This window comes from Syngnathus acus, chromosome 17 (genome assembly GCF_901709675.1).
Source record: "Syngnathus acus chromosome 17, fSynAcu1.2, whole genome shotgun sequence".
Classification (NCBI taxonomy): domain Eukaryota; kingdom Metazoa; phylum Chordata; class Actinopteri; order Syngnathiformes; family Syngnathidae; genus Syngnathus; species Syngnathus acus.
The window spans coordinates 829,962-850,361 of NC_051102.1; the positions used below are offsets into that span (position 1 = coordinate 829,962).

The 20,400-nt window shown below is 40.3% G+C and overlaps 2 protein-coding genes across 7 annotated transcripts in view; both read left to right on the forward strand.

Annotated features, from left to right (window-relative positions):
• The first annotated feature begins 437 nt into the window (after positions 1 to 437).
• tfr1a (transferrin receptor 1a) lies at positions 438 to 9,657 on the forward strand. Its single transcript, XM_037276178.1, has 18 exons — positions 438 to 571; positions 3,873 to 3,922; positions 4,149 to 4,386; positions 4,518 to 4,701; positions 4,783 to 5,008; positions 5,136 to 5,258; positions 5,328 to 5,423; positions 5,511 to 5,648; positions 5,895 to 6,048; positions 6,146 to 6,265; positions 6,343 to 6,428; positions 6,507 to 6,570; positions 6,686 to 6,753; positions 6,833 to 6,900; positions 7,001 to 7,094; positions 7,195 to 7,416; positions 7,549 to 7,701; positions 7,778 to 9,657. The coding sequence occupies exons 2-18, from the start codon at positions 3,890 to 3,892 to the stop codon at positions 8,018 to 8,020; spliced, it is 2,310 nt and encodes a 769-aa protein (XP_037132073.1). The 5' UTR covers positions 438 to 571; positions 3,873 to 3,889; the 3' UTR covers positions 8,021 to 9,657.
• Positions 9,658 to 11,798: 2,141 nt separating this feature from the next.
• The window catches only part of tnk2b (tyrosine kinase, non-receptor, 2b), a 43,557-nt gene continuing 34,955 nt past the window's right edge, over positions 11,799 to 20,400 (forward strand). For 3 of the 6 annotated variants that reach the window (XM_037275875.1, XM_037275877.1, XM_037275874.1), the window contains exon 1: positions 19,141 to 20,204. In XM_037275875.1, the coding sequence (XP_037131770.1) occupies positions 20,124 to 20,204 (81 nt within the window). In that variant the 5' untranslated portion in view covers positions 19,141 to 20,123. Of the gene's footprint in view, positions 12,040 to 16,423; positions 16,597 to 19,139; positions 20,205 to 20,400 lie in introns of those variants that run through there. The other 3 variants (XM_037275870.1, XM_037275871.1, XM_037275876.1) reach the window with 2 other exon arrangements.

Consider the following 20,400-nt stretch of genomic DNA (forward strand, 5'->3'; position numbering starts at 1 on the left):
AAGTATTTGCAGAGTATATGCCAGACTGGTAGCCAGCCCATCAGAAAAAAGTTCAATTAAGTCATTCATTTTAAGGCTTTGGGACATATACTTGGCCAACATTTATAGACAAGACTTTTTACTCATGGTACTGTACTTAGACAGGATTCCCATACCTAACAATTTGCTTTTTCGAGGTAATGTGTCACAAGATGTTTTTTTCCCCTATTTTTGTGGAGTGAGTTCAAACAAGCGTGCCACCCACCATGCACGTGGAACATTTTATTGAAAAGATTTTTGACTTGACTTCCACTTTAAATTTACAGATTACGGATTGCACATGTGAATATATACCTTACATATTGCATTCTGTCTTTCCAGCATGTAGCCAGAAGGGTCTCGTATTAGGTCTAAGTAAGGTCTCTTTCTCCTCCTCCCACCCCCTACTAGCCGCAGTGTAACCAGATATAAGCACGGGGCAGCAAACTGAAGGACACACGGCTAACAGAACCGCAGCTAGTAAGCAGCGACAAGGGGAAACCTCGTGGTGTCAAAAAGTACCACTGAAGATTTGATCTGTTTTAAAGACAAGGTAGGATTTTTACGAATTAAGTATATCAAGCAGAAATTGTTGTGCTGTAAGCAACGATGAGTCCAAGTGAGGGGCATTTTATTTTGTACTGCACTGGATGTATGATAGTGTTTTTTTAATATGCCAATATATTTCAATGATATCGCAGTAATGTCTTGTTTCTTCGATCAGCTATCCATGAGCGCACCTCTGTCGAAAGCGCTCCTTCGCGCATGGTTTGGCAAATGAAAGCGTTGCAAATTTTAAAGATTGAAGAACGTTTCAACTTTGTTATAGAAACTTGAACAATATCAGTATCCACGCATTGCGTTGCCAAAGCAACAACGGTGCATTTTGGAGATGCCGGGTTGTCATGTCCCCAATGAAATACAGGAGCTAACGTGCATGTCCGTTAGCTACCCCTGTGCGACCTTCCAGCTCCGGGGTAACTGTGTCACTAGACATTACAAATCTCGTGGATGTCTCCTGACCTTGCTGTTTGATAAGATATTACTCCTTGCACACTTGTATCTACAGGTCACAAGCAAGAAGGTAGAGCAGGTGTTTATTTTCTCAACTTGGCCATGTGAAGGAGGAGGTGGGAGCGGGGGCTTTAGTCTGAGGTCATGTTGTTTGGACAAGCAGCAGGTGAACTTGACATGTTTGTTATGGAAACATAAACTAGTAACTAGACTTAGTTACATTAAGAGCAGGCCAAAATACAGCTCACAAATACAGTAGAATTTGTAATTCTTTGTATTGTCCCAACTGTGCTCCTTCCTCCAAGGTCACTGATTTCTATCTAAAAGGGGCCCTTGAGGTCACCGCCCAAATCTGCTGTCCACTAAATTGGACTTCCCAAAGGATGGGATTTCTTGTCTCGCTGTCCTACAGTTTTTTTTTTCTTACTTTCTCATGCTTTGCCCCAATGTGACTCTCACATGATTTACCACTGCACAATAACTGGTGCTCCCCTACATCCACTCCCACTCTGCTCTTGGGCTTTTTCTCCCCTTCTCTCATCTTTGTCACTCCCACACTACTTTTTTTTTTTAAACTTTCAAATCACAGTTCACAAATGGCTTTCAGACTTTTTAACCAGTCAAAATGAATAAAATGACCCTTAAGTTGTGTTACCAAGGAAATTAGACTTGACCATGAAAACAGAGAATGAACTGGCCTTCTTCTAGTCTGACGAACGAACAAGCACCAAGGGCGTGACGCTACATAGCTTACTATCTCTGAATGACACACGTGAGTTGAAAATTCACTAAACATAGATACAGAGCATGCCTCACTCCTCACTCCACTGTCACCTTATGGCTAGCTGGTCATCGCAAAAGATGATACTCTAGCACAGTATTGAAAGTAGTTTCTGACCATGAATTAAATTTCTGTCTGTTTATAAAGTTTATTGGCAACGGCAGCAGGCCTGTCAACTGAAAGTGAAAGAACAGCTAATCTGATTAAAGTATTAGCTTGGTTAAAGTGCAGTATGTTTGGCACGTAAGATTAAAGACATTTCTCTACCCAACTAACTGACCAACTAGTTTGATAGAAGGTCATTTTTCTTCCATGGCACCTTTTAAAGCATCTCACTGTGTACACTAACCATTGCTCTGGATAGGAACGTGGAGTATTTGTTGAGTTGCCTGTGGCCTATTTGATGCCTTACAGTCAAGAGACAACTACGGTGGCTATGTAATGATCTAAATTTAACTACAGTTGTGTTGCAGAATTATAGTACTGTAGGTAAATTGTTTTTGTGTAGCTTTTACTTGGTGTTATATTAGTGTTGGAGTTGGCAAGACAGTTCTTTGGTCAAGTAAATGAGGCCAGACTTGGCAGTTTCCACGGTCATTCGTGGTCCCCTTGGCATTTGCCCACATAAGCTCTCCTCACGCAATGTCCAGCTTCCAGTAGAGCTCATAAATTGGCCCGTAGAAGTCATTAAGTCTGTCTGCCATTTTAGTCGTGGAGCGCACACACACCTCTTTAGGCCACATTGAATTCACAAATGACCTGTTTGAAGTGCTTTGTTTGGATCAAAGGTCACGTACTACGATTATTACGTACAATGAGGATTGAGATATGTTGAGAAAAACCTTCCGCTTGGGTCGATAAGTCCAAGGCTGCTGGCTAGTTTTTTTCATCAGGGTCAGACCAGGGTGTTCATTGAAATGTCTATGCTGCTCGCTAAGTCAAGGTCAAAGTTTAGTGGTTAGTTAACCACTGACTTTGGGGTAAGCAAATAGGTGAGAAACAAGCACATTTTTATTGAGGAACTGTTTGGAAATGCTTTGAAACAGTTAGGGAGCTAAACAATAATCTATTCACATGGCTGGGCTTGACACTAACCTTGCTAATCTTTTTATTTTCCAAGCAATCCTTTAACACCATTACTGGTTTTATTGTGGTTGGTTTCTACTTCCTTATTTTGTTTCAATGTTGTACAGGACTCACAGCTGGTATTGACAAACTTTCCGTGAACTTTGTTGTGAATCCAATGTGGCCTTAAGGCCCGTCTGTTTGGAACAAGCAGCACTAAATAGATATTAGATTCTCCCATTAGCTTCTTGCTAGCCAGCCACTGACTGATTACCTGCCATATACGTACTTGCTTTAAAATAATTGTGAACTTATAACATTTACTTTGATGACAAGCATATTTTTGAAATTACTTTGAATATTTTTGTACAGTTCACATAGAGAAGATTTTGCAGCCGGGGACAGTGTATTTAATAGCTTGCTCGCTTGGTTGGTGTTAAGTATAAATTCCTCATCGCTTTCACATGACTTTCCCCAAGAGAAGCACTTGACCTTAGGATCTACTCCTCTCAGGTGATCACTTGCATGTCTGTTATTTTATTTGGCTTTTGAATTGGGAAATAAGTATAAATATACAGAAGAGTAGCATTTCAGGTCTCACTGTTTTGTTAAATTTGAGCCTTTCTTTGTGTCGCTTCAAGTGAGCGGGAAGCCAGTGATTGTATCATTCTGGCATTGGGTTCCCATGGAGCCTGTGGAGAATGAACAATGTTCTAAACCAGTTTTGTCTGCTGGAACGACTGGGTCTTTCGCATAAGCTGCAGAGAAAACTGAACTATTTGTTTGGGGAGGTTTGATGCAAGTGGGACATTATAATTTTTCCAGAAATGAAAAAGTATAAACATATTTACTTACGCTTATATAAACTTACACTTTGGTATTATTTTTGTGTAATACAACAATAACTAACATTTTTCATGTGTTATTTTTTTGGGTGTCTTAGCCAAGCTTACAGTGGGACATTAAATGTTTGTTTTCCTTTTTTTTTTTTTAGAGTTCCATCAAGCAAAAATGGACCAGGCAAGGTCAACAATAACTAAAATTGTGAGTGTTTTTACATTCATTGTTACAGGTTTGTCTTGTTTATACTGTTTATCTGGTGCTTTGATCCGTGACAAAATAAAATATCCCTCAAACGTGCTATTTAAAACAAAAGGGATGCACCGGTCACTTCAGACAAATACCGTATTTAGTTGAATGGGTGGAGGGGTCTTAATATCTATTTTAGAGTATGTTCGGTCTAAATTACGTTCTTCTCTTTCTACTGTAGTTTAATGGAGAACCACATTCGTATACACGTTTCAACTTGACCCAGAACATGGAAGGTGACAACAGTCACGTGGAGATGAAGCTTTCATCTGACATGGATGAAGAAGTCGGTGAAAACGGAGTGGGGGCCCACCTCAATCATAACTCCAATCACAAGTCCTACATGACTTCAAAATTTGGACGCACACCTAAGAACCTTTGCTTCATGCTAGCAACCATCCTGCTCATCTTTATCATCGGTAAGCCGCGATTTGCGACTTGATTCCAATGAAAATTGAATTCCAATGGAATTGGGATGTTTTGTAAAACATGAACGAAAAACAGAATATATTTATTTGCAAATGCTGAGATTAACTACTGCTACTTTCAGGGTACTTGATTGGCTACATGGTCCATAGCAAAAAAGATTTGCCCGTCAGCTGCGAAGCCCGTGTGGAAATGTCTGAAGTGCCCGTCGTGCACGAGACGGGGGCCGCTCCCATCATGGCCTGGAGTGATGTCAAGAATGCATTTGCCCAGAAATTGAGTACATCCAACTTCCAGGTTGCCTTCAGGTGAATTTCAACCACATGAGACCGTTTCCATCATCAGAAAATTCCGTATCAAAAATACACACAAATTTTTCTTTTTCCTAGTGAGGTGTCAAGTGACAACCATCGGGCTGGCTCCTCAGGTGATGAAACTTTGGCTGACAAGGTTATCAAGAAGTTTCAAGAGTACGGCATGAAAACCTGGACAGACGAGCACTTTATTAAAGTTCAGGATCGCCCACGTTTTGGCTCCAACAAAGTTATTTTCAAGAATGGCACAGAAGAGCACCCTGAAGGTTTTCTGTCCTATAGTGCTAATGGAACTGTAAAGGTAACTACTCAGGATTTTTATTTTATTTTTTTTATCGTTTTTAATTGAAAGATAATGTCTGTAATGCAAAGCAACAATTGGATGTGATAGTAGGAGAATTTTCTCTTTTTTTTTTTGTCTCACCCAGGGAACTGTCCTGTACGCCTACTATGGACAGGAAAGTGACTTTAAATTGCTTCAAGTCAGAAGAATCAACATGAGCGGCAGAGTTATGTTGGTCCGAGCTGGGAAGATCAGCTTTGCGGAAAAGGTGGGTTGGTGCCCTCTCCCAAAACTAAATTATGTTTTATAATTGCCAATCAATGTGTTGTGTTTCCAGGTAGCCAATGCTGCCAAGATGAACGCCTCTGCTGTACTGATTTATCGAGACCCTGCTGATTATCCTTCTGAAGCCACCACTCATCTTTTTGGACATGTGAGATTTTCTTTGGACAGTTGAGATTGTTATGCGCCTGTTTGTGCAATGCACTGCTGATCTGTCTCACCTTGTTTCTTCTCTAAGGTCCATTTGGGTTCAGGTGATCCCTATACCCCCGGCTTCCCTTCGTTTAACCACACCCAGTTTCCACCCGCTGAGTCGTCAGGTCTGCCAAGTATCTTGGCTCAAACCATCACAGCAGACACAGCCACCAGCATTCTTGAGTAAGGCTTAAAAAAACTCTATGCAACTTTTTGGAAAACAGTTAAATATTAGTAAAGTTAATCCGCTTGGGTAATGGTTACTGTGTGATAATCCAAACCTTTTCCTATACAGAAATATTGAAATGTAACAGCCACTTTGAAATTCTTTGACTTGAATTTATAAACGCCGAAACTAATCTGTCAAGCAATTGTATGTATTGTGTTTTAAATGTATTGTGTTCAAATCTATTTCATTTTCTCTCACAGACAGTTAGAGGGTCCGAATGCACCAGAGGAGTGGGACGTTTTCCACAAACTTGGAAACGAGAGCGATGACATTACTGTGGAGGTGAACAACGTTCTTACTGAGAAAAAGATCAACAATGTCTTTGGTGTCATCGAAGGCTTTGTGGATGCAGGTGCTTATGAGATTTTTCTTCACCAAGCAAGATACTGAATATAACTAATATGTTCCTATTGAATATCATAAATGACTTGCCCGTGTTTTGATTATAGATCGCTATGTGGTTATCGGTGCCCAGAGGGATGCTTGGGGTCCAGGTTTTGCCGCATCAACAGTTGGCACCGGTGTTCTGTTGGAAATGGCTGGTTCAATCTCACAAATGCTAAAGAAGGGTAAAATGTTTGTGACTTTCACTGCTTATTGTTTGTAGTCTACTACAGCCGGACCTTTTTTTTAATGCTTTAAATAGATGGCTTCAAGCCAAGGAGGAGCATCGTGTTTGCTAGTTGGAGTGCTGGAGAATATGGAAGCGTTGGCGCCACCGAGTGGCTGGAAGTGAGAATTACATGCAACTTTTTGCTTGGGAATGATACTGGGTGATCTTCAATACCGTGATGTGTTTCTTGTTTGCAGGGCTATCTTTCTTCTCTTAGTACAAAAGCCTTCTCTTACATCAACCTTGATGGCATTGTAGCCGGTATGTACCATCCTTTTTTCATTTTTTATTTATCATTTCAAACCTGAAGACTATTTACTGCTCGTGCAGATTTGTACATTTTTCTGGATTAGTAAATAAATACACCCCTTTCCAGGCCACAGCGGGTTTAAAGTATCAGCAAGTCCGATGATGCACAGCTTGATTGAACGCACACTCAAAGAGGTAAATTTTTCATCGCAGTATTTTTTGGGGGGAGTTCCCAACGTGAGATTAGAATTGTGAATTTTTTTCCCCTCCTCAGGTGAGCCTCCAGAACAAGGCTGTGTCCCTCTTTTCTCAATTTGGAAAGGGCAACTGGGAATCTAACATGTATGTTTACTGTTATGTACGCCACAACTGTGTGCTACTTTTACAGTGTATAAACTCGCCGTCTTGATCTCCACATTGAGAAATCTTCATGTCGATTTAGGTTGGAACCTCTGAAGCTGGATGACGCTGCTTATCCTTTCATTGCCTTTACCGGCATTCCATCCCTGTCGTTTCGATTCACTTCTGGCAATTTAGTAAGTCAATTCCTGGTGCAATATCTCAAGTCTAAGGTATTCTTGTGCAAATCTGTGCCATTTGACTGGCTGGATTTCGTTTGGGCTGCTCCTCCTCTAGGATTATCCGTATTTTGGCACAGTGATGGATACCCAGGAGGGGTTGATTGCTGTCACGTCCAACCAGCATCTGCAGCTGGCTGAAGCAGCTACCAAGTTTGCAGGTCACATAGTGCTGAGGTTGGTCCACGACCACCTGCTGCAGATGGACCTGTTAAAGTATGACAAGATTATTCGTACTCATGTGGCTCAGATTAACAGGAAAGTCAACGCCGTACGAAGGGTAGGTGTCTTTTTCTTAATAAACTCCTAACAGTCTTTAAAAAAATGACAAGCATTCAGAGGGAAGAAAAAATGGAAAAATATAGGCAAAACAAACAAAAAATATTCTTGTTTATTCATCCCATGTGTCCAGATGCAGCCTAATCTGGTCCCCACATCAGTGCAGTGGTTGATGTCAGCCTCTGGCTCTTACAGTCGAGCCTCTCGTAACCTTATGAAAGACATCCAAAACAGTGACTTGAGTAACATTGAGATGTGCCGGATCTACAATGACCGCATCATGTCGGTAAGTGAATGCACAAAGAAGACATATGGTCACATTGACAAAAGTCGCTCATGCTGCATTCCGTCGCTATCCACAGGTGGAGAGGAACTTCCTGTCAGCGTATGTGTCGGCTAAAGAAAATCCTTTCCGTCACATCCTGCTCGGCTCTGGTCCACACACACTCAAAGGGCTGTCCAACCATCTCGAAGCCCTCAGAACAAAGAGCCCAGAAGCTGATGTCGACCAGTTCCGCAACCAGTTTGCTTTGGCCACCTGGACAATTCAGGGTTGTGCCACTGCATTAACAGGGGACATGTGGTCACTTAATAATGAAATCTGAATTGTTTTCACCATGTGGTATTCCCTCAATAACATTATCAATAATAATAATAATAATGATAATCATAATAATAATCTATACCAGGTAGAGCTGCCTCATCTCTTTGAGGCTTTCATTTAAAATCACACACTTCACATCAACACAATACATTTTCGCAGTATTTTCTTTGAAACGTTGGTCCATTTAAAGAACATTTCAAATATGTGGCGTTCACTCGATCACATTTGATTACTGCTCGGTGCTATTAGCAAAAAGCTCAAAAATCCAGTATGAGTGCACAACACCTATAGCTAGACTCAGACTCGCAAAACAAATATGGAGACTAGAGATCAATAGAGTAGTGTTTTGCATTTCTTTTAACGCATATCACGCCATCCTTCAAATCGATCAGTAACTATGTTTACTGTGAAGAAATATCCTCATATTCACTATTGCAGGCGGCAATTACCAGGTGGCACTGAAACAGAAATCTTATTTAATCATCAGTGACAGGGTTCACTATGAATATATATTTTTAATTGCCTTTAATCGAAAATGTATAATTATCGGGAGCAGTGTCTTTCATAATTATGACAGTTATACTGTCGAAATGACAAAAGCAGCATCTGCTAAATGAAGTGTACACACATCAACAGCCAGCACTGAGTCGCACGCAAGAGTTCGCCTTTGGTGCCGGATTGAAGCTGCTCCTCAAAACTCGAGCTCACGCGTGCGTTTCTCATCCTGGCGGCCATTATCGGAAGCAGCGTCTTCCATAATGTGGAAATGAAGAAGGTAGTTTTTGCCTACCAGTGTGTGTCTGTATCGGAGGCAGTGCCCTCCATATTTCACTGTAGGAGTGGATGTTTATGTTATCGGGGGCAGTGTTTCCCATAATTTTTGTATATATATGAAGTCAATGACATCAGCTCAATTCATTATCTTGCTCAAATTAAGATCTTCTCTACCTACTTTCCTCACATATCCAATGTGCCTGCCAATGTGTTCCTGTGTTTTTTCCCGTTGTTTTGTATTAAGGTGAGTGATCTGCATGGCTAAGTTTCACTCTGGGTTTCGTTTTGGCGGCATTTTTCCTCATTTCAAATCAGTGATAGTATGTTGATTTCTCATAACTGATGTGATTCCCCCGTTGAGAAAGACAAATGTTACAGATCTGTTTGCTGTAGTTTCACAGATGTTTGTCTTCCTTTGGAGTGGGTCACTTGTGCCTTTTGTTTCATGAATGCATCTTGGCTTCGGTTTTCCAAGGCTCTAGAATGTTCATTTTAATGATTGTGTCCTTGACCCCCATTCAAAGACCTGTTCTGCTCAAATCAAAGTTATTGATGCAAAACGTCATCGCAATTTTACAGTTGGTAATGCTGTTAGTAGTCTCGCAAGAGAAAAACTGAAATAATGATTTATACACAGAAAAGTAAAGCTGAATTTACATTATTTTAGCTTACTAACCTTAAAATGATCTGGTGTTCAGTACTCATAAATTGACCGATAGCTAATTCGCCAATTAAACTGATAAAGTGATCAATTGTAAAACAAAAGAATGTGTTTTAAAAATACATTTGCCATATGTATGCAGTTTGCGTCTCATTTTCCATTTCTGTTCCGCAATAAAAAACTCACAAATGTTCCTATTTGAACTTGGAATATGATTGAATCTAATTATGTGGATAAATGTATGAATCTCAAACATATTCTCCTTTTTATCCGTTAAATAACTGTTTTTATTTGGAGGCCTCATCATTTGTAGTCAATGCAAGCTGAGATGTCAACGAGTGATATTAATTTTTGTAGTTGCAAGGTAGTGAAAGAAATTTCGTATTTCGCCAGATGATGGAGACAAAGTTAACGATATTGTTTCTGGAAAATTATTGACCTGCGACCTCGCAATGATAATCGGCATTGAAAATGGATGGGGAAAATGTAGTGTAATCGTTAAGTGAACTGGAGCCAGCCAGTCGTCCATGTTTTTGAACGTGGAAGGAAAGGAAGCCCAGTTTTAGCATTATTATCACTATTCACAGAAATTATAGCAAAAGAGAAAAAAAACTAGGCTTATTCTAGATTCTTGGACAGCCACTCATTTTTTGTTGACAAATTTAGTCAAACTCCACTTTCACAACACGCACGTTTCTCATTAAATAAAAGCACAAGAATGAATACAAATTACCGTTTTTTTCCATGTATAATGCGCAAAATGTAACTAATTTATTGTCCTAAAATCCGGGGTGCGCATTATACATGGGTACAATTTATTTTTTATTTTTTTAAATTTCTTTTTTTTTTTTTTTTTTTTTTTTTTTGAAGTTTATCATGGTACAACAATTTTTGAAGAAAATCTTGTCACAGATGGAGTGTGGAAAGGAAGAGGGCGACCAAGTGCAGCTTGAACCAGGGTTCATTGGAGGAACTCAAAACACAGACTTGGTAAACTAACATAACTCTCTAACAAAACCAACAACAGGACTGACCGACAAAGACGTGGAACAAAAAGACAGGGGGACATTACCAAAGACAGGAACAGAAACCTGTGTTATTGTCAAATATTGTTTGTTTTTTAATCTCCATCGCGGACTGGACGTCATACGGAGGCAGTATCACTGTGCATGTGCACTATGGATCCGATGCGAATAGTCCACTTCTCTTCTTGACTGACAATGAATGTGATAGTTTAATACATACAATCAGCAAATAACAAAATACGTATTACAGGTAATATTTTATTTCACAACACTTTGCCTTGTTCCTTTCGTCTCTGCTGTTCACTTCAAACACGCTCCATACGAACGCAATGCTCTCGTATCAGACGCTTGCTCCAGCACCTGCTCGTTTGCTGTCACAATGTACCCTACACAAATCCGAAACATTTGTTGCAGCTCCGAGTCACGACGAGGGGCAAGTTTTGGTTTCCAAGGGTGTTTTTATTCCTCTTCAACTTCTCTCCCATACAGAGCCGCCTTTTTCACATGTCCGCACGTCACTTTTCATTTTAACCTAACTGATCGCGGTGGTGCCTTTACGGGCAGTCGGAGAAATCAATGCCAACAAAAAAAATACATCCAGCCTAGTTAAGACCATACCAAAGACTATAAAAATGGGACCCATTGCCTCCCTGCTTGGCACTCAGCATTAAGGGTTGGAATTGGGGGGTTAGATCACCAAATGATTCCCGAGCGCGGCGCCGCTGCTGCTCACTGCTCCCCTCTCCCCCAGGGGATGGATCTAAATCACACGGGGATGGGTCAAATGCAGAGGACAAATTTCACCACACCCAGATGGGTGTGTGACGATCATTGGGACTTAAAAAAAAAAAAAAAAAAAAAAAAAGAATTTGGGTGCGTATTATACATGGGTACAGGCTTTTTTCCAGCATTGACATGCCATTTTTAGGGTGCGTATTATACATGGGGGCGCATTATACATGGAAAAAAACGGTAAATATCAAAAGTTAAGGTACGATCACACGATGACTAAATGAGCTGCATTCAGTATAACCCGAAAGGGAAACTGGCATGTTCCTTTAAGAGTAGGACCAAAGCGTGAATACAGATCGGAAGTAAGGTACACAGATACTTGACATCTCACTTGGTCCTGGTTACAAACAACGCTTAAATAATATAAGATAAAACAATAAGAGGTCGGTATGATTTGCATTCGCTATAAAATGTTGACATGATGCGTACGTTGAAAAGAAATGTTGAAATGTCATATTGGGCACTGAATTCAGGTTCATAGATTTCTGACGGTGTGAAATTTCACACCATTTAAGGACGATCTTTGAACGGCACAAAGACGCCTCAGAAGAGACGCTCGCGGCTGCAACGCTGTCTTTTTGGAACACGACTCTCATTACGAACAGCAGAACAATTCTACATATTGAGCAGCGAATATATTCGAGCATTGTCTGCCCTCTGAAAGCGTTCCAATGCCTCAGTCGTCGTCAGTTTGTATGCAGCAGGCGTGCTGGGCTGTCAGGCACGCCGGAACAGGGTCTGACAAGTGACACGAACCGAGATTGACAGGTACGTGCACGCGTCTAAATAATCAACTGGCATTAAACGTGTTTACATAATTAGCAATTGATTGGTCCCGCAACGCGCTGCAGCTTTACTTTGTAAGAACCCCACCTGAAGTTTAGGGGACTTCAAGGCGCGAATCGCCAACAGGTGAGTGAGCGGTGCTGTCAGTATACTGAGTTGTGAAATAAATCGACGACAGCACTTTGGCACACTTTTACAATCTGTCACACTTGTATATTTAAGTAACTTTTAAAATGAGTTTTAAGAAAGCAATTAAGAGTTGCAAGAGCGGAATCAACCGGAGCATTACATCTACTTTGGGTGATGTGCATGCTGAAACAAATGAATCCTATACAGCCGAGGTATACGCATGTATGTTTTAACAGGTAAACTTGAGATGCAACAAATAATACTAACTGGCGGATTGTCGCATTCATTGTTAAGTATGTTTAACAATGAATTCGTCGTTGAAATTTTTTTCATTAGAATTTCACCAATTTCTTAGAACAACAAAACAATGATCACCATTTTTTTTGCTCGTTATAGACCAAACCAGTAACTGAGTCAAAATTAATTTGCCTTTGACACTGTCAATTTTAAATTAGGTGTTTCTAATCAAAGGTGTAAAAATTAAAACATGTATTTAAATATGATTAAGAATCAATAAAATAATAGCTAGATTAATCTAACGTTCAAATACTCAGTTGCAGATTAATGCAAAACTTGAGTTTCAGAAATCCCATAAAAAAAATCAGCCTGGGTCGTTCCAAGTAAAAATCTCCAAGTAGGCTTTGTGACAGGAGTGATCTTGGACATTTAAGCAAGGATCTAGTCTGGTGTTCAAATATGGTATATATTTACATATCATGTTGCTCTTATGTCTGAAAATACAAAAATAAACTGTTTAATTCTGTTACACCACTTTTTACCTAGAAAGAGGACATGCAGTTTGGCCTTTGGGATATTTTCTTGTTCCTGCTTGTTGTAACTAAATCCATTAACTCTGACTTCCTGATGTGACCCTATCAAATACAATGCCTGAGGGCAATAGAACAAAGCTCTCTACTTCCTTCCTTTCCCTCACCTCAGCTCAGCCTTGCTATTGTAAATCACACACATCATTTTCACGTCTTCAAGCTTACAACCAAGTTGACGTAATGTCCCTCGTTATCAAAGTAACAACGATGCTTTTATCATTGTTTCCTTGCATTCTATAATCCATTTGCACGTAATGGTCATTTTTATTGGTATGGTTAAACTGTAAAATCCAATTGCCTCACTGTCTTCTGACAGGGCAAATTCCAGTTTATTCTCATATCTTCGTCTGTTGCTGTATCCGTTTGAAGAACAACAAATTGATGACACCCCAATGTTGTGGAATTGATTTTTGGCTCAGTTTTGAGGAAACTGTAGCAAAATGGTGCAAAACTATTGAGCTGTTTCCACCATTCCAATTTTTGTCATTTATAGGACATCCCATTAGTTACTGAAATGAGACAGCCAATACTGGCCATCATGGGACATAAAGGTAGTTAAGCACAATCACTGGCACCAAGTCAGTCATTTTTCTCAATTTCCTCACTGAAGCTTGATTTGATTAGAGATGGACAGCGTCAGCATTCATTTGCTTGTCACGGGATGGCTTCAGTAAATTCACCCGTGCCTTGATTCAAATTCTGAAGAGTATGAAGACTGCTTGTCACTGGTTGAGAGCCATTGTCATACAATCTAAAATACACCATTTTTTTTATATTAATTTTTTTTATTTTATTAAGAAACATTTTCAGTAGTTCATATGGGCCAAGTGTTAGGAAACACTAATCTGCTTGTCATCCTGTCTCTTATCAGCAACCATCTACTGAATAACCATTAGTCACAAAAGTCCCGGTTTATAATGTGATGTTACGTAAGTCAAACAGTTTTATTAGCAAAATTTCAACAGCAGCGACCTACCATCTATTTTCACAGACTTTTCTGATTGGAAAGGATAAAATATTGTTTCATGTTTTGTTCCTAATCAGCTGTGTAGTCGGGTCAACTCATGCAACTTCTTAATTGAGGTAAAAAAAAAAAAAAAAAAAGACCGCAGAGTTGCACTTCCTTCCTGCATGAAGCAAACATTTTACTGTATTTCAAACTGACTTGAAAACATTCCTGTAGTGAAACTTAATAATAATAAAAAATGCCCGACATGCCACCGACGTGACTCGGAAATGCCAAGATGAAAATGCTATATTCTGTCAAAAAAAATGCGACAATGAACATTAATTCCAAAAAGGCTCTGCCGTATTACTTTTCATAGTCATTTTTATGGCAGTTGTACTAAGTTCATCTTGTTTTTTCTTTTTCAATTACTTCACTGGTTCTTCTATATCAAACAATTTGTTTTAGGTTCATTTACCTGACATGTTTCGGCGGATCCTTCCGCCTTCATCAGAGTGTCAGCATTTTTATGGCATTCTGAAAAAGCTCATTCTCATGAGGATATTAAATTGTCATCCGTTATAGTGCTTCTGCTATATGATAACATGCTTGCCTCGGCGGTGTAAATAACAGTAATAGAGACGACAGGACTCCCTGCAGTCGAGACTTTCAGAAAGCGGATAATGTTCACGTCTCCCACAGTGTATCATCTTTGACCACCAGTCTTTTTTTTTTCCCATCACTTTTCTATATGAACTGAGCTATCAATGCCAGCATTTCTTAGCTCTTGAGATTAAACAGTTTGTCGTAGGCTGAGCTGTCAATCAGTTGTGTTTGTTAGATTTTTTATTTTTTTTTATGAGAGCCTTTGTGCTGAGAGGTGTCATGGTTATTTGGAAAAATTGGAGCAGTGACTGCAATGAAAGAATAAAAGAGAACATGAGAGGTAGGCACATTATTCTTGAGCTCATTTAAATCCACTTTCAAAGGCAAATTCTTTGCCTGTGTCACATTTTCCTATTGTTGGCAAGTGAGTCGTTTCAATTTTTAAGGTTTGGATTACAAACTTTATACAGTGGCACTCTTGGTGTAAAATGTCTTAACTGGTATATAATGTTATACAGCAGGATTTGTCGTGTTCTAACGTCATTGGTGACACCAGTGTGAATTTTTCCACTCTGAACTTTGAATTTTGACATTTAAAATGTTTTACTATTGTAACTCAAATCAGCACAGTATTCACTCTGTTACATTTGTGTTTTGTGTGCTTGTTTTGGTTTGTCTGTTGACTTATTTTTGGTCTTTTGGTTTTGGAACTATTTGTGTGTTCATGTGTCAGGGAAGGCTCTAAAATCATAAACTACCTTCTTCCTGTTCAGCCCACTGACTTGGTTGCATAAAAGAGCTCTATTATGTGACATTATTGCAGCTGACTGCTTTTGACTCACTCGTGTTAGTAAAAGGTCCATGTGGACATTTTCACTTCATGAATACGAGATGATTTGTGTTTATTAATGGAATACGGAGTGTGTAGAATTCTGCACTGTGTCAACGCGTACACAATTCAGTGTGTGTTTTCCCTCACACAAAGACTTCATTTGTGGAGCAAGCATAGTGAAGAAGTAAACTTGGTATTTCAACAGCTCGTGGGATTTTTGACTTATCTACTTTATTTGGTATTGGTCCCGGTTTGTTTGTGTGAATCGGATGGATTCATTCATTCACTCACAATCACTCTGGCATTTCTTCCCCCAGCCCACAGACTTAGATTGGAACAATGTCAACACAATTCATATCCAGCACTGGAAATTGCGTTATCAGCTATGAGGTAGTCATGGAGAGCAAATAACTGCTCTTGTCAACACTCTGTCACCATGTGCTTAGAGTATTTAAGTGTGTGTGCGTGTGTGTGTGTGCGTGCGTGTGCGCGCGTTGGAGCGACGCTTTGCTTTCTGTATGCACACGCTCACTAGGAAATTTTCAAAAATTTCCAACAAAAACATATGACTCAATGTACAGACTGGACTTTTATAGTACGTTATGGAGTACAGTGAAAAAGGGGTAAAAGTTTTACTTTGGCACTACCTTGTGGAATTTAGGTGGTATTGTCAGCCGCTTTTGAAATGTTCGGATTTGTTGTCTGTTCTTGAATAAACCTCATTTCCCTTACGTTTATTAGTGCGAGTAAATGCCAAAAGGTACATTTATTGATTTATAGAATTTTAGTTTTATTTATTTAATCCAGCGCGCATTTGCTTAGCCGTGTATGATGTCAGTTTGTGCTTGCTTGTTATAAAGTCTAGTATACTCCCTAATGTAGCAGGGGTTAAATAGTTAGGTTAAATGCAATTTACAGTTTTTTTTTTCTATATTAGTTAAATGTTCTACTCCTGTAAAAATCTGTCAAAAATTAGTGCTATAATTTAGTTTATATTAGAATTATTACACTTATTTTTATTTTCAGGAAATGTTCACCTGGATTCCTTTTAACCAATGAATGAATATGAAATCACCATGCGGCCTTGTAGCTGGGCAGATGGATTGGGGGACTTGACTAAGTTTGTCTGACCTTTTGTCATCAACCTGACATCAGCATCTGTGGCGGACACCTGCATTTTTCGGGCCTTAATATTACAGGTAAGAATCTTTTCTTTATCACAATCTTTGTGGGTCATGCTCACACAATACTTGTGTCTACAAGACCTTAGTTCAAAGAAGGTTAAGTGGGCCTATCTGGGGCAAGAAAACGCTTTGCACTGTATTGTACATTATTTGTGTCACCATGTCAGAATGCCTTCTTTTAAATGTGTGAATCAGCTCACTTTTCACAAAGTTGCAGTTAAACACAGCAGTGTCATGCTAATGGGGAAAAGATGAATATGGACGGATGTGGACATCGAGTGGACTGAAAGCTCCTAAAATAGCAGTACCGTTGAGTGTCTCTGAATGCTTGGAGGGCCTTGGGGGCTCAGACTGACAGAGTAGACAGAAGAGGAAAGGGAGCCTCCCTGAGTCCGAGTGTGTGCGTGTGTGTGTGTGTTGGGGGGGTCATGTAAGAAGCAGGACAGTGTTATTTTAACCCTGAACATAGATCCGGCTGTCACACAATACCACCCACTGCTGTACTAATTTCTTCCTGTACTAAATGTGTGAACCATTTTTTTTTTTTTTTTTTTTTTATAAAAAACCCATCAACTAGTTTCCATTGTTGCTCTGCTTTTTTCACAGCCCCAGTATGTTCATTGAAAAGTACCACAATGTGTTGTCGTCTTTCGTATCTTCTACTATGCTCAGTCACTCACTTCATGGGAGTGGGGCCCGGAATTGCAGATTGCATATTGACCACATGAACGTGTACACGCACACACGGACAGTAGAGTGATGATGTAGTGACGTGAATGACACCATATCACTGCACACACACGACACACCAACTGTATAGTGTTTGACACACAACAAGAAAGCTTTTGAACCGGGAAGCATTTTTTTAATTATGTAAGTTAGTTGTTTATTATTATCATTGTTATTATTTTGAACTGGGAATTTTTTCTCATTATGTGAGTTTATTATTATTATTATTATTATTATTATTTAAACCCTCTGCATGACATAGATGAACATGCAGGCACCCAGATGGCAGTGAAACGCAGAGAGCTTCATCTCCTGATGACTTGCAAAGCTCATCACCTGCGACCTTGGCATAAACACACATAGCTGAGGCTTTGGGGCTCTCCGGTCATACACTTGTCCCCCTAATCCTGCCCTCCGCTGGCTAGCAGGCTTCAGATCGCCTCTTAAATCCCACCTGTTGAGCCTGAAGGGACACGGGAAAGCCAACACCTCCCACGCTCAACCTTTCCTAGAAATACAGCGTGAGAGCGGAGAATTATGTAGCATGTATCATACGCAGGCACATAGAGCTGAAGTGGGAATCTCTGCCAGCAACTCATACTGTGCTCTTCATTGTAAATGAAGTCATTAGGGTGTTGAACTTCAATCATTCAACGGTCCATTTTCCAATTGCTTGACACCTTTGCTTCAAAAGCTGTGCGTGGGCTTTTTTCACAACGTAGCAGCTGCGCCGATAACATTTCCGATGCGCCATCATATGGAAAGAGAAGGCGTTTAGATGTTTTAACAGGCTCTGCTTAAGTTGCCTGACAAATAAAGCTGTTGGGTTCATTGGAGATGGCTCCCAGGAGTTTTGCTTCAAGAGTTTTTCCAGGTTTCGCAATGACAGTTTGACAAGTCTGGAATCAATGACTAAACTTTACGGTTTAGTGGGTACATGGTTGAAACCATACATGATTTGGTTAAACATTGATGGAGTTGCACTGACATTGTCAATGTCTCTAACTTGACTTGCTCGCCATGTATGTACATGTAGAAATAAGATTGTACGTCACAAAATGATGCAATGATGATGTACGTAGCTGATGCATGCTCAGCCAGATGTAAACCTTTGACACCGACTCTGAATGGCTGATCTACAGCTTGACCAATAAGAATCACCCATGTAGGTTTTCATCCGCATGCCAGAAAACAAAGACAACAAATTCTGTCAATATTTGTGTTTTGCGTACTTCTAATTTTTTATAAAAAAAAAAAAAATTAAAAAAAGTGAGGTGCTCATGTGACGCCACCTCAAAGAGAAGCAGAGCCAAGAGATGAAATGGGAGCAAAAAGCTAATGCTGCTCAGCGAACGGTAAATTACCGGCCTGAGGACATCAACAAAACTAGACACGAGGGAGGGAATTCGGCCTCACTTTGTGGAGGGGAAATAATAAATAGCTAATGTACTTTCAAATAAGTCTCATGTGGGTCGTGCTGTCATTTCAACTCGTATAACTTGGGAAAGTCAAACACAGCATCCAAATACACACACTTGGATGCACACACACACACACACATTACACCTTTTTTATTCTATTATCATCTCCATCCAGATGTTAATTCAGTGCAGACCCAGATGGTCTTGGATACCTTCCCGGTTGTGGGAGAGGTGTTTTTGACATACGCACACACAAAGCAGCATAGCAAGGGTTTTTATTTTTTATCCCTCTCAGATGGAAGATGAACTCTGGGCTCCCTATCCTGTTACTCTTGTCCCGCCTACTTCTCCCTCCCGCGTGACTTGCCTTGCCGCCATTGGCCCCCTCTATCAGTATGACCATAAAATGGATCGATGCTGACTTTGGCGGGTGGATTTTGCTATGTTAATGGAGGAAGCTGCCACCCACCAAATCAACAGGGGGTGTGGAAATCAGGTTAAAGCGATCCCGATTCAGAGGAGGGAAGAGAGGACGACAACAACAACATGGGATTAGCCATCAGACGAGCAATCAGGAAGACGGTTTAAGTCAAAGCGGCATTTAATAGCCCCAGGCTGCATTTGTGTCTTTCTGGACCCTCGTACATCAGGCAAGCAGAAAATTACTCGTTACTCATGACAGGAGCACAGAGACAAAAATGGAGAGCGGAGCATCGCTGGATATGAAAGAAGACCATACGTCAGCACTTAAACATTTCAATGGACAAGCCAGAAGGACGGTGTCAAAGAAGATGAGTTTGACGGAACCATGGAAATGGAGCCTTTAGGATCTCCAACTTTCAGTGCCACACATGGCCTCCTGCCTTCAGTTCTCCAACCCAGCCAGGAGGACCGACCCAAGTGAGTGATTTCTGTGTGTGGGCTGAACAATGACCACCAGATGAATGTGATCAGCTTTGAACCATCCAGGAAGTTCATCTCACCGATGGCAAATTGCGCCGGGAGCATACCTTCTATTCATCTTCAGATATTCTGTAGCTCGGCCAAGCCCAAATTTGTGGCTAAATTTTACATTTGTAGATGTTTCCCTTTCCCAAGCTCACCAGAATGCTCCATCAAATCAGCGATTGCAAAGACCAGCACCTGGGCAGTGAGCGCAGCCGTTACCACTGAACCGTGAACTCTTTGTCTAAGCTGTCTCAACCAAAAACAAGGACCACAATGAAGGTGGGACTATCGCAGCGCAGTATATAAACAAACTCCAAGCTATGCAAAAGCAGTCAATGTTGGTTACTGGATGACAAGCAGAAGGAAGACTTTAGCGGACTACTTAACTTGAGCTGGCCTGGCTGGACGTGGAAGCAAATATCAATCCGATGTGAAGGTGCTGCCATGGGGGAGACAGCAGAATACAAGCGGCTGCAGGAGACTTTAGAATCTGACTGCCACTGCGCAAGCGATGATGATGAAGAGGTACATCATTATGCAGCTGTTGTAAAAGGCGCCGTATAAATAAAGTTGTATTTTATTGTCCTTATCCATGACACTTGATCATGTAAAGATGAGAGAGCAGAGGGCAAGTCGATGGAAGATTCAAATGTGTTAATAAAAAACCCTGACTTTTAGCTCTGAGTTTACTACCTGCAGCTAACGAGGAATAAGACGCATA